The sequence below is a fragment of the Ictidomys tridecemlineatus genome, chromosome 1 (assembly GCF_052094955.1).
Source record: "Ictidomys tridecemlineatus isolate mIctTri1 chromosome 1, mIctTri1.hap1, whole genome shotgun sequence".
Taxonomy (NCBI): domain Eukaryota; kingdom Metazoa; phylum Chordata; class Mammalia; order Rodentia; family Sciuridae; genus Ictidomys; species Ictidomys tridecemlineatus.
Genome location: NC_135477.1, coordinates 119,934,375 through 119,949,998, shown reverse-complemented (window position 1 = coordinate 119,949,998; position 15,624 = coordinate 119,934,375). Strand labels below are relative to the sequence as shown.

Genomic DNA, 15,624 nt, shown 5'->3' with positions numbered 1-15,624 from the left:
CCGGGGCTGCGGATGTGGCTCAAGCGGTAGCGAGCTCGCCTGGCATGCATGTGGCCCAGGTTCGATCCTCAGCACCACATACAAACAAAGATGTTGTGTCCGCCGAGAACTAAAAAAAAATAAATATTGAAAAAAAAAATCGCCATTAAAAATTTAAGAACCCATTTGACTTTCTTCTTCTTCTTTTTTTGTTTTTTGTTTTTTTTGGCAGTACTGGGGACAGAGCCCAGGAGTGCTCTACCTCTGAGCTATAACCCCAGCCCTTACTGTTTTTCAATTTTTTGAGCCATGGTCTTACCAAACTGCCTAGTTAGCCTCAAACTTGAGATCCTTCTGCCAGATCCTCTAAGTAGCTAGAATTACAAGTATGTACCACTGCACCCATTTTACACTGATGAAAAATATATAAAGAGACTGGAGTTGTAGCTCACTAGTAGAGCACTTGCCTCACATGCATGAGGCCCTGGGTTTGATCCTTAGCACCACATAAATACATTAAAAAAAAATAGATATTGTGTCCATCTACAACTAAAAAAAATTAAAAAAGATATATATATAAATATGAATGAATGATAAAGAACATCCAAGTGGGTGATCATGGATATGCTCTTAATGTGACCCCCATCAACAATTCAAAGGAAAGTTTACAAAGATATTCAGATTCCAGGACATAATTTAATCCTAATTATGTCAGGCTAGTGGAGCACATCTGTAATCCCAGTGACTAGGGAAACTGAAGTAGGAGGATTGCATTTATGGCCAGCCTGGACAACTTGGTGAGACCCTGTCTCAAAATATTAACAGCTGGAGCTGGGGTTGTAGCTCAATGGTAAAGCACTTCTGGGTTCAATTCCCAATTTTAAAAAAAATTGTTTGAACAAAAGAAAAAAAGTTGCTTCCTTTTGATTTATATCCTAATACCTACATAAAGGTATTTATTACATGGCCTTCCAGAAAAGATATTGGATACAGACAAGAAATCCAAATTTCTTTCCCTCTGCACCACCCCTGTACCCAATGGGGACAGAACCCTGAAACACTTAAACTTTTTTTATTTTGAAACAAGGTCTCACTAAGTTGCCAAGGTTGGCCTCTAATTTGCAATTCTCCTATCTCAGCTTCCCAAATTGCTGGGATTACAGGTGTACACTGCCATACCCAGCAATAAATCCAGGTTCTGGATTCAGGCCTAGTCTTCCCTAGCAAGTCACATGGCCTTTTCAGATAGCAGCCCTGAGATATGTCGCAATATTTAACATTATGATTCTATTAGCTGAAATCTCACTTGACTTTGAACAGAAAAAAATGGTACTTATTTCTCTATGTTATAATTTAATATGATTTTGAAGATTAGCCTGATGGTTAGCCATCAAAACTTTATTTGTACAGGAAAACCAAGTGTGCTCCATATTTCCATGATGTGGGGGGCAGAGGATTCTGGAAATATCAGGAATGAGTCAAGAATTCCTATCCTGGGAGCTGCCTGGGATATTTTAGCAGCCATCCCTTTTTGAACTATAATATCCAGAATTGGGCCTTATTAAAACCTCCCTAGTCAGCATTACCATAATACATAATCCCTGAGGATCTCTAAAGAAAAATCTTCATTAAGTTCTCCTCAAAGGCAGCTCCCCATCACCTCTGGTAGTGGGGACTAAACACAGGAGCACTTCACCACTGAGCAACATTCCTAACCCATTTTATTTTACTCTGAGATAGGGTCTTGCTAAATTGCCCAGACTGGCCTCAAATTTGTGTTCCATGCTTTAGCCTCTGTAGTAGCTGGAATTATAGGTATGTACAACAACACCTGGCTAATAATGGCTATTTAAATTATATTTAAATAGAAACCTAGTAGAACCAAAGAAAGTCTCTCAATTCAATGAAATGTTGCAAAGTAAGGTTTCTATTTCTTCTTTTTTTTAAAATCATGCTGGGGGTCGAACTAGGGCCTTATCATGTATACTAAGCACTGGGTATACCACTGAGCTACACCCCCAATGTTTTTTAAGAGATGAGATCTTTCAGTTACCCAGGCTGGCCTGAACTCCTTATCTCAAGTAATCTTCCTGCTTCAGCCTCTCAATAGAGCTAGGACTGTAGGTATGCACCACTGCCCCCTGGGAAGAAATCTTTTTCTAGTGGAAGGAGAAAAAAAATCTTTCCAAATATATATATACTCATCCTAAGAGCTGGGGTTGGATGGGATTGGAGTTTAGTGATAGAGCACTTGTTTAGCATGTAGGAGGCCCTAAGTTCAAGCCCCAGCACCATCACCACCAAAAAAAAAAAAAAAAGCTATTTTTTGTAATAAGGTACACCTACTTTCCAAGATAGAACTAATTCTAATTTAAATAGCTTTCTTTTAGCCAACTACTTACTATGTTAAAGTTCCCAGCATTTCACAGGAATATTTGTTAATTTGTTTCATCGTTTTGGTAGGAATTCATTTAGATGGAGCCCAGGAGGACCTTCCACCTGCTAGGTGAGAATACTCCCACTGAACTTTATCCCAGCCCTCCTATGATGATAGTAATATACAATCCAAATCTCTAGTATTTCTTCCACATGGTGCTAGAGATTCAGCCTAAGGCTTTGTGCATGCTAGGGGAGCACACCACAACCTAAGCTATGTCCACAGCCCCCAGTCAACTTTTAAGTAATATTTTAAAATTTATTACTGTTACAGTATTACAACTCCTTTCCCACGACCTTAGGAATCACACTTGAACCAGGTGTAATGAGACAATTACACACACCTATAATCCCAGCAACCCAAGAGGCAGGTGGATCTCAATATATATAAAGGGCTGGGGACATAGCTCAGTCTTAGAGTGCCTCTTGAGTTAATCCCCAGTGCAAAAAAGAAAAAGAAGGAAAAATCATTACTCTGGTAACCTCTCAACCTCAAGATATTTTGAAAGTGTACCATCTACAAAAAGATGAGTAACAACATGAAACAAATCATAATGAAAAATAAGATGTATGGACTGGGGTTGTAGCTCAATGGTAGAGCACTTGCTTAGCACATGTGAGGCACTGGGTTCAATTCTCAGCACCAGATAAAAAATAAATAAAGAAACGATATCCATCTACAACTAAAATATATATTTTTAAAAAAAAAAAAAGAATAAAATGGGGCTGGGGGTATAGCTCAGTACAGCACTTGCCTCACACATGTGAGGCCCTGGGTTCAATCCTCAGCACCACATAGAAATAATAAAAACAACGGGCTGGGGATGTGGCTAAAGCGATAGCACGCTCACCAGGCATGCGTGTGGCCTGGGTTCAATCCTTAGCACCACAAACAAAGATGTTGTGTCTGCCGAAAACTAAAAAAGGAATAATAAAAACAAATGAAAATATTGTGTCCACCTACAACTAAAAAAAAAAAATTTTTTTTAAAGGATAGGATATATACCTCTAAATTGATGTTTCCTATAACCTCACACCACAATATAAAGCTAGGTGCAGTAGCAGGCACTTGTATTCCCAGCAACTGAGGAGGAAAATCATAGGTTCTAAACCAGCCTGGGCAACTTTGTGAGATAGTCTCAAAATAAAAAAAGGGTGGGAGATGTAGCTCAGTATTAGAGTACTTGTCTAGCATGCCTTTCACACTGGGTTCAATCCTCAGTACTAAAAAAGAGAAGAAAAAAAAATTTGATTAGGTTGCCAAAAATCTGGACTTTCAGCTTCTCTTTCATGGATAGAAAAAAAAGAAAGATCTGGCAACACTGGGCCCAAGGATCTTGGCAATGGCAACATTTGGAGGGAACAGGGTAGCAGCTGCCCTCATCTGACACAACACATGCATTTGCTAATTCTCTTCTTTCTTCTTGCTCACTTTGGTTACCTGCCTGGATTTCATAGTCATCAGAGTTTTAAATCTTTAGCCGAAAACTTCATCATTTTGTTTTAGGAGGCTTAAAAGATTTAAGGCAGCTAAAAAATAAAATCTTAAACAAAAAACATATATATTAGGTGATAATATATATTAGGTGATGTTTTAAAGCTAGTATACCAAATGTTAACTATAACTAGAAGTAGCAAGGGCACCATTAGGATATCTTTTTTTTTTTAATATTTATTTTTTAGTTGTGGATGGACATAACACAATGCCTTTTTATTTTGATATGGTGCTGAGGTTCGAACCCAGGTCCTGCCTGTGCTAGGCGAGCGCTCTACCGCTGAGCCACAATCCCAGCCCCAAGGATATCTTTTAAATGTACATGACTCTATTACTATTAAAAAAGAAGCTTGTCAGATATGGTTGCACATGCCTATAATCCCAGCAACTCAAGAGGCTGAGGCAGGAGGACTGTAAATTCAAGATGAGTCTCAACAGCTTAGAAAGGCCCTAAACAATTTAGTGAGATCTTGTCTCAAAATATAAGAGCTGGGGATGTGACTGACTCCGTGATAAAGCACCTCTGGGTTCAATCCCCAGCACCAATTAAAAAAAAAAAACTTTCAGTATCCAAAATTTGGTCAATCTTCAAATCCTCAAAGATCAAGATACTGAGCCTTTAACCTTCCTAAAAAATACAGAAACTAACTTTGTATGTCAGTATTATGGCACTTACAAAAGAACCTCTGGCATCTATATAGCAAAAGAAAAACAGGAAGCAAGTCAAAAAGGTCTCTGATCTTCCAAAGACCACACAATTCACAGAACACATAAACCCTCTTCACTCAGAGCCTACTAGATCTTATTTTAGACACAATTTTAATAAACTCCATGATCTGGTTTCTTAGCCCACAACAGATGAGATGCAGCCAACGGGAAAAGGGATGGGGGTGGTGCTTCAAGGCACTCAAAGCATCAAAATCAAAGCTGAAGACCTATATAGTCAGCAAAAAAACCTCAAAACATAGCAGACCAGAGCCATTTAGTATAGATACAAAAACCCCAGAGGATCTCAACCTTTGCCAGAACTACACTGTATATTCATAATCATCCTCTTTGATATATTCTGCTTAAAGCATAGGTCTGACAACCTTAAACTGTATCTCAAAATAAAGCCCTTCAAAAGCTTTTTCCAAAAAAAGGCAATTCCTCAGCACAGGGGAAAAAAAAAAGATTTGAAGACTGCCAAATTCAGATACAAATAGTGTCCCTCTGTCAAAGAAACAAGATACTAAATTCCTAAAAATGCCATGTCAAATGTGGTTTTTCTTAGAAAAATATTACTGGGGACTAGTGTTGTGGCTCAGCGGTAGAGCGCTCGTCTCGCACGCGCTGGACCCTGGGTTCGATCCTCAGCACTATGTAAAAAAATAAATGAGTGAAATAAAGATATTGTGTCCAACTATAAAATAAATACTTTAAAAAAAAAGAAAAATTTTATTGGAATCCAGATGCAGTTCTTGACATCTAAAGTTGAAAAGGCATTTAAGGAGAATTATTATTTCAGAAAATGATAATTGAGAAGGTTCAAGACCAAGATCAATATAAAACAAGTATGTTACTGGCCATAGTGGCACATAACTGTAATCTGGAGGCTGAGACAGGAAGATAACAAATTTGAGGCCCTCAGCAAATTGGTGAGACCCTGTCTCTAAATAAAAAATAAAAAGGTCTGGGGATGTAACTCTGGTAAAGTACCCCTGAGTTCAAACCCCAGTATTAACAGAAAAAAAAATAAGCAAGTGTCTTGCAGATTCCATTAGAGATACACTACTAGACTGCTCTGCCATTCAGCCTAAAATGGGCATCATATGAAAAGTAAAAAACTTAAATCTATCTTGTTTTCATAATCTTTGAATGGTATACCAGAAATAAATTTCATTTTTCTAATCTCTAGCCTCTGAGAAGTCAAGCCATACTTTGAAGAAGCCTTTAGTTAAAAACTAGGAAAAAAAGGAATAGCAGTTTTAAAAGTTCAAGCATTGCCAAGGGTGGTGGTACATGCCTGTGATCTCAGTAACTTGGGAAGCTGAGGCAGAAGGACTGCAAGTTCAAGGCCATCCTCAGTAGTGAAGCACTAAAACAACCTGGGTGAGAACCTGTCTCAAAAAATAAAAGGGTCGGAGATGTGACTCAGTGGTTAAGCATCTATGGTACCATTTAAAAAAAAAAAAATCAAGCTATCCTTTCATTTCTAAATTTGATTTTATTATAAAAAATTTATTCCTTAAAAATATGTAGTAACATACCAGTATGATGGGGCACACCTATAATCCCAGAGACTCAGGAGACCAGGGCAGTAGGATTGCAAGTTTGAGGACAGCCTCAACAATTTATACAGACCCTGTGTTAAATTTAAAAGGGGGGGGGGGAGGCTGCAGATGTATCTCAGTGGTAAAGTCTCCTAGATTCAATCCCCAGTACCAAAAATAAACTTAGAAAAAAAATGTGGCATATGCTTTCTGTAAACCCCAGGAACTGAGGAGGCTGAGGCAGAAGGATCGCAAATTTTGTGGCCAGCCTTAACAACTCAGTGAGTCTCAAAATAAAAAGAGCTGGAGATGTAGCTCTGTGACAAAGCTTTCCTGGGTTCAATCCCCAGTACCAAAAAGGGAAAAAAAAAAAAAAAAGATGTAGTAACTCAGAAGAAATCACATTAGGGGGGCAAGTAGCAAGTACAATTAGATTAAAATGTTATGTTTGTAATCAAAATGCTATTTTCAATCAATGTAGGGATTAAATGCTACAATTCTTGATCTGATAGTTATCACATAGTATACTCAGTTGTAGAAGAGCACAATCCTCTATAGGTATAAACCAAATGACATCTCCAAGTTGATAACGTCCTAGTTAGACTCTAGAAGTACTTAGTAACTCCTAAACACCTCAAAAATACATATTTTTTTTACTTGGATGATTATCTCTCAATTGTGCTTCTGCACCTTAAATGACTCTACCAGAAGCCTTTACTTAAGGTTCACATTTTTTTAACAAATATCCTGCTTCATTTTAGTATAAGATTTATTGTCTAAAGTCTGCCATTTTTCATTTGTAAGAACTGAAGCCAAAAAAGTGGGTAAGAAGCTAAACTAACCTATAGTAGGTGATGGGACTCATTCTACTCATTTAAAGGTCTTGATTGATCAAGAATAAAGTGAGGGGGCTGGGGATGGGGCTCAAGTGGTAGCGAGCTCGCCTGACATGCCTGGGGCGCTGGGTTCGATCCTCAGCACCACATAAAATAAAATAAAGATGTTGTGTCCACTAAAAGTTGAAAAATAAATAGTTTTAAAAAAAAAAAAAGAATAAAGTGAGGACTAGCCAGAGAGTGCAGTTCCCAGTTATTCTAGAAGATAAGGTAGGAGAATCACAAATTCTAGGCCAGGTCAGGCAACTCAGCCAGACCCTGTCTCAAAATAAAAAAAAGGACTGTGATGTGGGCTGGGGTTATAGCTCAATGGTACAGCACTTGCCTAGCATGTGTGAGGCACTGGGTTTGATCCTCAGCACCACATAAAAATAAATAAAATAAAGGTACCATTAAAAAAAAAAATCAAGCTATCATTTAATTTCAAAATTTGATTTTATTATTAAAATTTATAAGGATATTTTGGAGAAAATCGATTGCTCAAAAATATGTAGTAACATGCCAGGTATGATGGGGCACACCTGTAATCCCAGAGACTCAGGAGACCAAGGCAGGAGGAATGCAAGTTTGAGGACAGCCTAAACAATTTAGACAGACCATCTACAATCAAAAAAAAAAAAAATTTTTTTAAAGGGGGGGGAGAGGAGGGGATGTAGCTCAATGGCAAATGACCAGGGGTTCAACCTTCAGTACAGTAGCAACAAGAATGAAATGAGGATCAACTATTGAACTGAGGTGTTTAAACTGTCAATCTGCATCCTAACTTGGCTTAAGGCAAAGTAAAAAAATGGTTCTCTTCCTCCTGCATTCCCACCACAGAGTTCAGAATGGATAATCCCAGGACCTACTTCTCACTAAGCAGCTAAAACTTTAATTCAGCCAATCTGAGTAGCCAAGTGAAACACCTAACAAAAACCACCAATGGTGTCTCCCTACTTCCAAGAAAAAAAAAAATTACAGTAAGTGGCACTAAAAAAGTTACAATAGCCAGGTGTGGTGGCACACGACTGAAATCCCATTGACTACAAGGCTGAGGTAGAAGGGTTGCAAATTGGAAGACATCCTCGGCAATTTAAGGAGGTCCTAAGCAACTTAGAAAGATTCTGTCTCACAGTAGTTAAATAAAGAGAAGTTGGAATGTGTCTCAGTAATAAGGCGCCCCTGGGTTCAATCCTCAGCGCCCCCAAAATAAAGTAAAATAAAAATAAAAGGCTACAATATTAGATAAAGAACCCTAAATTTTCAAGACAAGCGCACACTCTTGATGCAATTATTAGGAAAACCTCCTTATCCATAACTGAACGAATAACCTTTCATTTCGAAGAGCAAAGAAATTCTTTCTCGTCGAAAATCAAAAGGGTCTCCCTGAACATACAACACTGTGTTAAGTCTATTTTGTGAATGGACGGTGAAAGGCTTCTGTGTGTAATTTCTCCAGTGGTTTTCAATGTTCAGTTTTTGAACTGGCTCCTACCCTTGCCAATTTAACAGTTTTTCTATCAGATCTAATCTTGCAAAACTGCAGTGATAGCTTCTGACTACATATGGCAACCTCAAGGAATAAAAGGCTTCTCCCTCTACTTCCCTCCTCCTTCCTAAGAGTCACATTTTTTTTCCTTCTAAACTTCCTACTTTAGCACTTTCTGCTAGTCAGATGGACCGAAGTACATAGTCATCAAATAGGTAAGTGAACTCAAGAAATAGTTGTGGATCGGGCAATACAGCTTCCTCCGCCGGCCCAAGAGAGGGTCCCTGAGCCCAGGCACTTCTCTAGAAGGGAGCCAGGGCGGAGACGGGTGGAGGAACCCTTTCGAGCTCTGTCTATGGGGACTCCTAAAGCCCTCGCACCACCCAATCCCTAGTTTAGCTGGACAATGCCTTGGAGCGCAGCCGTCCCAGGACGGAGAGACACCCGGGGACTCCACTCCACGCGGGCCTGGAAAGGCAGACAGGAGGAACACTAGGAGTGGGAGCACCTCTGGCCTAAGCATGGGCCGCGCGCCGGGGCCTCCACGGGCGCCATCACTGGGAGTGGGGTGTGAAGGCCGCCCCGCGGGGCCAGCGCCGGCAGCGAGAACCTGAGGCCGCGAGCCCGGCGGAGGCGACGGCGGGAAGTGCAGGCCGCAGCCTGCTCAGGAGGCCCGCCCAGCGGCCCATCCCCGCAGTCGACCTCGGGACGCTTACCTTGTGGATTCTCTTCAGAGCCATGTTGGGAGGCGGTGGAGGTGGCAGCGGCCCCCGGGCCGGGGGCGGGGGAGGGGTGGGGAAGGGACGAGGGGGCCTAAGGCCGCCTCGGCGGTCGCGGGTCGGCCGGAGAAGATGGGGAGTTCGGGAGCGCGGGTCCGACAAGACAAGCTGAGGGCTGGGGCCCACTCAGCTTCTGGGCCTGCCGCAGCGGTCACCGCATCACCCGGCGGCGGCCCCTTTATGCGCTGCCGCCCCAGCCGCCGCCGCCGCCCCAGCCGCCGCCGTAGCTGCCTCTTCCTCCCAGTCTCAGAGCCTCCACAGCCGCCACGGATCCCTCCGCCGGGAGCAAGAGCCCGAGTCTCCGGCTCAGCAGGCACCTCTCGGTCGGACAGCGAGAGGAACTGCCTGCCCTCCGGCCTGCTGCAGGTGGACCAAGGGACGCGCGGGCGGGCGGGCGGCGCCGCCGGGGTGGGGCCGCCAGAGCGCGGGGTGGGCCCAGGCCGAGGGGCAGGTCGGGAGGCGCGGGGATTGGCGGTCCAGCGAGGGAGGGCCGGGCCGCGCCGGCGGCGGAGGGATACGGTCCGCCCCTGTGAGTACCTTACGCACCGTCGCTGTCGGCGCCAGGGCCGCCACGGTCGAGGGGATGACGCCGCGAAGCGCTGGGAGGAGATCTCGCGAGAGTCGAGGAGCAGGCGGGTTCTGGATCCTCTGGCGCCAGGACCCTTTAGTTCCCAGCGCCTAGTATCTCTCGTGCGTGTCGTCGAAGATAAAAAAATATTTAAAGGCACATGTTTTGCATGTCGCTTTACCATCCCCGAACCAATCCCGAAGGAGGCACTTAATCCCATTGCAACGTCCCCGAAAGAGGAAGGCTTGTCCACTGTCCCACAGCTCTAGTCGCAAAACTAGGACTTTTCTGAAGTCTAATCCGATGCCTTTCCAAAAGCTGTGGTAGTACCCTGGACACCCGCTGGGAATGAAATTCCCGAGCTTGGGTGGACAACCCCAGAAGATCTTGTTCTGTCCTGAGCCACTGGCATATCTGCCTTAATAGAGGTGACCCTTGGCTTGGTAAATTGTTACCAAGTGCTTCAGGAAAAAAAATTAAAAACTATATAGTGTATGCTCCAGTAATTAAAAATCAACAATGTGTTCAAGATCATCAGGAATACCGATTTAAGCAAACCTGGAATACATGCATTTGTTTTTTAGAAGGTGGGGACAAACTAATTCACTGAGCATATACTCTGTGCAGAGATCTACATTAAGACCAGAATGAGCTACCAGGCTGGGCCATCCCCAAACCTTTTTATTTTTTATTCTGAGACAGGATCTCCATAAATTGCTGAGGGCCTCCGTAAATTGCTGATGCTGGCGTTGAACTTTTGATCCAGCAGTCTTCCTGCCTCAGCCTGCCAAGCCACTGGGATTACAAACCAGCGCCACCACTCAGGGCAATGCCCACCCCCCTTTTTCTCTTCCATCTACTGGAAAGGACTTTGCCTTCATTGTTTCTCACTCCTAAATTTATTAAAGAAAGAAAAACTACAGCCCAATTAAGGAAAGAATCTTGCCACAGTCACAGCAGGTGACTGTGGCAAGATTTATACTGTCTCATATACTGAACAGAGAAGGGTTGAAATTAGGGCAGAGCCACTGTGGACCCAACGGGGAATAAAGATATTATATATAATACCCTTATTTTTCGTTTTACTATCTGTAGCAACTTTAATGGTGTCCCTTTTTCCTGACATTAGTAAAGTGTGTTTTCTCTCCTTTTTTATTATTTATTTATTGGTGATAAATCTAGCATAGGATTTATCAATTTAAATAATTCCTCCAGGGGCTGGGGATATAGCTCAGTAGTAGAGCACTTGCTCAGCTGCAAAAAATAAAATTAAAAAAAAAAGTTGTTTCTTTGTTTTGTTTGTTTGTTTGTTGTTTTTGTTTTTACTAGGGATTGAACTCAGGGATACTTAACTACTGAGCCACATCCCCAGTCCTTTTTACTTTTTATTCTGAGAAAGGATCTTGTTAAGTTGCTTAGATCCTGGTTAAGTTGCTGAGGCTAGCTTTAAACTTGTGATCCTTCTGCCTCAGCCTCCTGAGTCACATAAATTGATGAGGGTCTAAATTGCTGACATTGACCTTGAACCATGTTCAGCAAGAACAGTTTGTGTCCTTGTTGTTTTCTCTATTGTGCAATCCATTTGCTATTTTATTGACTTCTGCTCTTATTTTCTTTTTACCTACTTTGGATTTAATTTGTTTCTTTCCTCTTGAAGTAGGAGCTTAAATCACTGTTTTGTTGTTGTTGTTTGTTTTTTGGGGTTTTTTTGGTTTTTTTTTTTTTGTGTGTGTGTGTATTAGAGATTGAACCCAGAGATTCACTCATATTGAGCATGTGTTCTACCATGAGCTACTGCCTCAACCACACTTTTCCTTTTCTCTAAAAGTACTTCTTTCCAGGGACTGTGGTTTACACCTGCAATCCCAGAAATTTGGTAGTCTGAGGCAGGAGGATGGCAAGTTCAAGGCCAACTTCAGCAACTTAGCAAGCCCCTCAGAAACTTAGCAAGACCCTGCCTCAAACTAAAAAGAGAAAAGACCTAGGATGTAGCTAAGTAATAAAGTGTTAGTAAAGTGCCCCTGGTTTCAATCCCAAGCACCAGAAATCCCAGTAGGGGAAAAAAATTATTAATAAAGTACCAAAAGCATGCTGCTTTTGTTGTATTCCCCTTGTTTGATATGTTGTATTTTCAGTTTTGTTCAGCTCTAAGTTTTTTGTTTGTTTCGTTTGTGGTGCTAGGGGTCTAACCTAGGGTCATACTAGATAAGCTCTCTACCACTGAGCAACATCACCAGCCCATCTAATTTTCTAATTTACTTTGTGATCTATTCTTTAACCAAAGTTAATTTTCAAGTATTTTGGAATTTATTAGTCATCAGGGAAATACAATAAGATGCCATTTGACACTGTCTAGAATGGCTAAATTAAAAAACATTAACAATAATTAGTAATGACAAGAATGTACAGTAATTGAAACTCTAATACATTGCCAATGGGAGTGTAAAATGTATTATATGTTGTAAATGTACTATATGTTGTTTTGGGTGGAAGTTATACAGCTATATACAATTGTCAAAATTTATGGATCTGAATGTTAAAGGTCTGCACATTTTATTTAAGTTGCATATATACATATAAACAATATTATAAATTTGTACAGAGTGTGTAAATTTTCTTACAACCAGTTCAGAGAAATGTTGGTAATTTCTTATAAAAGTAAACACACCCATATGACCTAGCAACTTTATTATTGAGTAGTTACTCAAGAAAAGTGAAAATATATATCCACAAAAGTTTTGTATATAAATATTCATAGCATCTTTATTCATATGTAGCCCCAAACTGGAGACAGCCCAAATGTCCATCAATAGGAGAATGGAATAGCCCACTCTGATATAGTCATACAATGGAATGCTTCTCAACAACAACAAAAAAAGTAATTGAACTAGGGGTTGTAGCTTAGTAGTAGTAGAGCACTTGTCTAGCATGCTTGAGGCCCTTGATTTGATACCTAGCATTGGAGGAAAAAAAGAAAAGAAAAAGAACCAACTATTGATTCACTCAATAGCATGCATGAATCTCAAAATGATTATATTAAACAAAAGAAGCAAGACACAGAAGAATATGGATTGTATGATTCCATTCACATGAAACCCCAAAATAGACAAACCCTATTTGGTGTTGAATTCAGGAAATGATTGCCATTGTTGGGAAGTGATTTACCAAGAAGGGAATTGAAGAAATTTTCTGGGGTAATGTAAATGTACTATATGTTGTTTTGGGTGGAAGTTACACAGCTATATACAATTGTCAAAATTTATGGATCTGAATGTTAAAGGTCTGCACATTTTATTTAAGTTGCATATATACATATAAACAATATTATAAATTTGTACAGAGTGTGTAAATTTTCTTACATAATAAATTTGTCCTTGGGTGATTTTTCCTCCCACTCATTCTACATACAGCCCTTGATTTACCTTCCATTATTTTTCTAAAATTGTGAGCACACTGCACTGGGAATTGAACCTAGGAGTACTTAACCACTTAGCCTTAGATAGATAGATAGATAGATAAAATAAAGGTCTATCGGCAACTAAAAAAATACTTAAATTTGCAGTGCTGAGAATCAACTCAGTGCCTGACATATGCTAGGCAAGCACTTTACCACTGAGCTTCAACCCCAGCCCCCTTTTTTATTATTTATTTTGAGACAAGGTCTCACTAAATTGCTTAGGACCTTGCTAAATTGCTGAGGCTAGCTTTGAACTTGTGATCCGCCTGCCTCTACTTCCAAAGCTGCTGGGATTACAGGCATGCACCAACACACCCAGCCATGTGATATTTTTTAAGGTATGGTTTTAGTCTTAAAATGAAAGAATATCCAGGGGCTGGGGCTGTAGCTCAGTGGCAGAGCACTTGCCTGGCATGCTTGAGGCACTGGGTTCAATCTTCAGGACCACATAAAAATAAACAAGTAAAATAAAGGCACTGTGTCCATCTACAACTACAAAAAAAAATGTAAGAATGTCCATAAATAGTCTAGATGTCTTAAGTTGATATTACCATTATAGGCTGTCTATTAGAGGTTAACTAGTAGCAGCTAATCTATTTCTTTGAAAAGATGGACTTTGTGAGTCTGAAGCAGCTTATATATTCATGGTAAAATAGCAGAGCAAAATATCAGAGTCTGAAGCAGCTTATATATTCATGGTAAAATATCAGAGCAGTAGTTTATTGAAGGAATTGCACTTGATTTTACATTTTTTGTGCATAGCCACCTTCTTTTGTTATATAGCTCGATTTGGGATGTGTTCTGCCTATCAGCATTTATTCTTTTGTTGGAGTCTAGTGCCATATTCATGCCTACTTCATAGAAATTGATAAGAAATCAAACTTAGTGTGGTGGTGCATACTTGTAAACCCATCAATTCAGGAGGCTAAGGCAGAAGGATCCCAAGTTTGAGGCTAGCCTCAGCAATTTAGGAAGACCCTGTCTCAAAATAAAAAATAAAAAAGGACTAAGGAGCCTGTAATTCCAGCAGCTGGGAGGCTGAAGCAGAAGGATCACAAGTTAAAAGCCAGCCTCAGCTAAATTTAGCAAGCTTAAGCAATTAGTAAGACTCTGTCTCAAAATAAAAAATAAAAAAGGACTAGGAATGTGGCTCAGTGGTTGAGTGCCCCTGGGTTCAATCTCTTGTACAAAGAAAAAGGATTCAGCTTGATGGAAGATACCTAGTAGAGCAATCCTCAGTACCACAAAAAAAAAAAAAGGAAGAAAGAAAGAGAGAAATAAATGACACAGGCTTTGTGCCACCTGAGTCTTATACACTTCCTTAGATTTGTTGCAGTCTGATTTTGGCCTAAGAGTCATCTCTGTCAGGAAGCCTTCCCTGAACAGTAACCCTAGATTAGGTTAGGGGCCCTGATTGGAGTCCTTCCAGAGATTGATCACACTTGATTGTAATTGTCAAACAACTGTTTCACTCAATAGACTGTCAGTTTCTTTTTTTTTTTTTTTTTAAAAAACCTTTGTTTTATTTGTTTATTTTTCTGTGGTGCTGAGGATTGAACCCATAGACTGTCCGTTTCTAGAAGGCGTAGATGTTGTCCTTGTTGCTCCTCTTTTAATCCCCAATGCCTGGCATCTCAAAGACACTTACTGAATGAAATCATGAATGACTGGTTGAATAATGAGCAGCTCAGGAAAAATCCTTTTATCCTCACAGGCTGTTAGGTAAGACAATAGCTCCCTTAAAACTATCTCTTTCCCTCTCCTCCCCAAACTCCACCCCCCAGTATCTAAGACTTTATATCACAGAACTCTTATGGTCTACACCTAGTGTAGAAGGGTTCAGAATCCAATAAAAAGTAAAAAGACCATCCCTGCTTTGTCCTATTAATAGCCTTGGGCAATGTGAAGCTCTCCTGGTGAAAAGGTCTGATGTGCACATTTGTGCTTCTTCTTATACTGAGGCCACTGGTGCCAAAGTACTGTGGTTCAGTAATAAAGTGGTTTAGAACCAGGGCTCTGCAATCAGTGGGTTCAAGCCCTACTCTGCTACTTGCTCCTAATGGGAAGTTTGGATGTTATTTGACTTTTTAAAATTTGTTTTCTCCCATCAATAAAAAAAGAGATCATGGGCTGGGGATGTGGCTCAAGCAATAGCACGCTCGCCTGGCATGCGTGCAGCCTGGGTTCAATCCTCAGCACCACATACAAACAAAGATGTTGTGTCCACCAAAAACCAAAAAATAAATATTTTTTAAAAATTTTTTAAAAAGAGATCATTGTTACTACATTCATAG

General features: G+C 40.6%; 1 protein-coding gene across 3 annotated transcripts in view; it reads right to left on the bottom strand.

Moving 5' to 3' along the window:
• Positions 1-9,839, bottom strand: part of Ube2d2 (ubiquitin conjugating enzyme E2 D2) — a 74,589-nt gene extending 64,750 nt beyond the window's left edge. The window contains exon 1 of one of the 3 annotated variants that reach the window (XM_078046219.1): positions 9,243-9,839. In XM_078046219.1, the coding sequence (XP_077902345.1) occupies positions 9,243-9,266 (24 nt within the window). In that variant the 5' untranslated portion in view covers positions 9,267-9,839. The remainder of the gene's footprint in view (positions 1-9,242) is intronic. The other 2 variants (XM_078046225.1, XM_078046220.1) reach the window with 2 other exon arrangements.
• Positions 9,840-15,624: the final 5,785 nt, after the last annotated feature.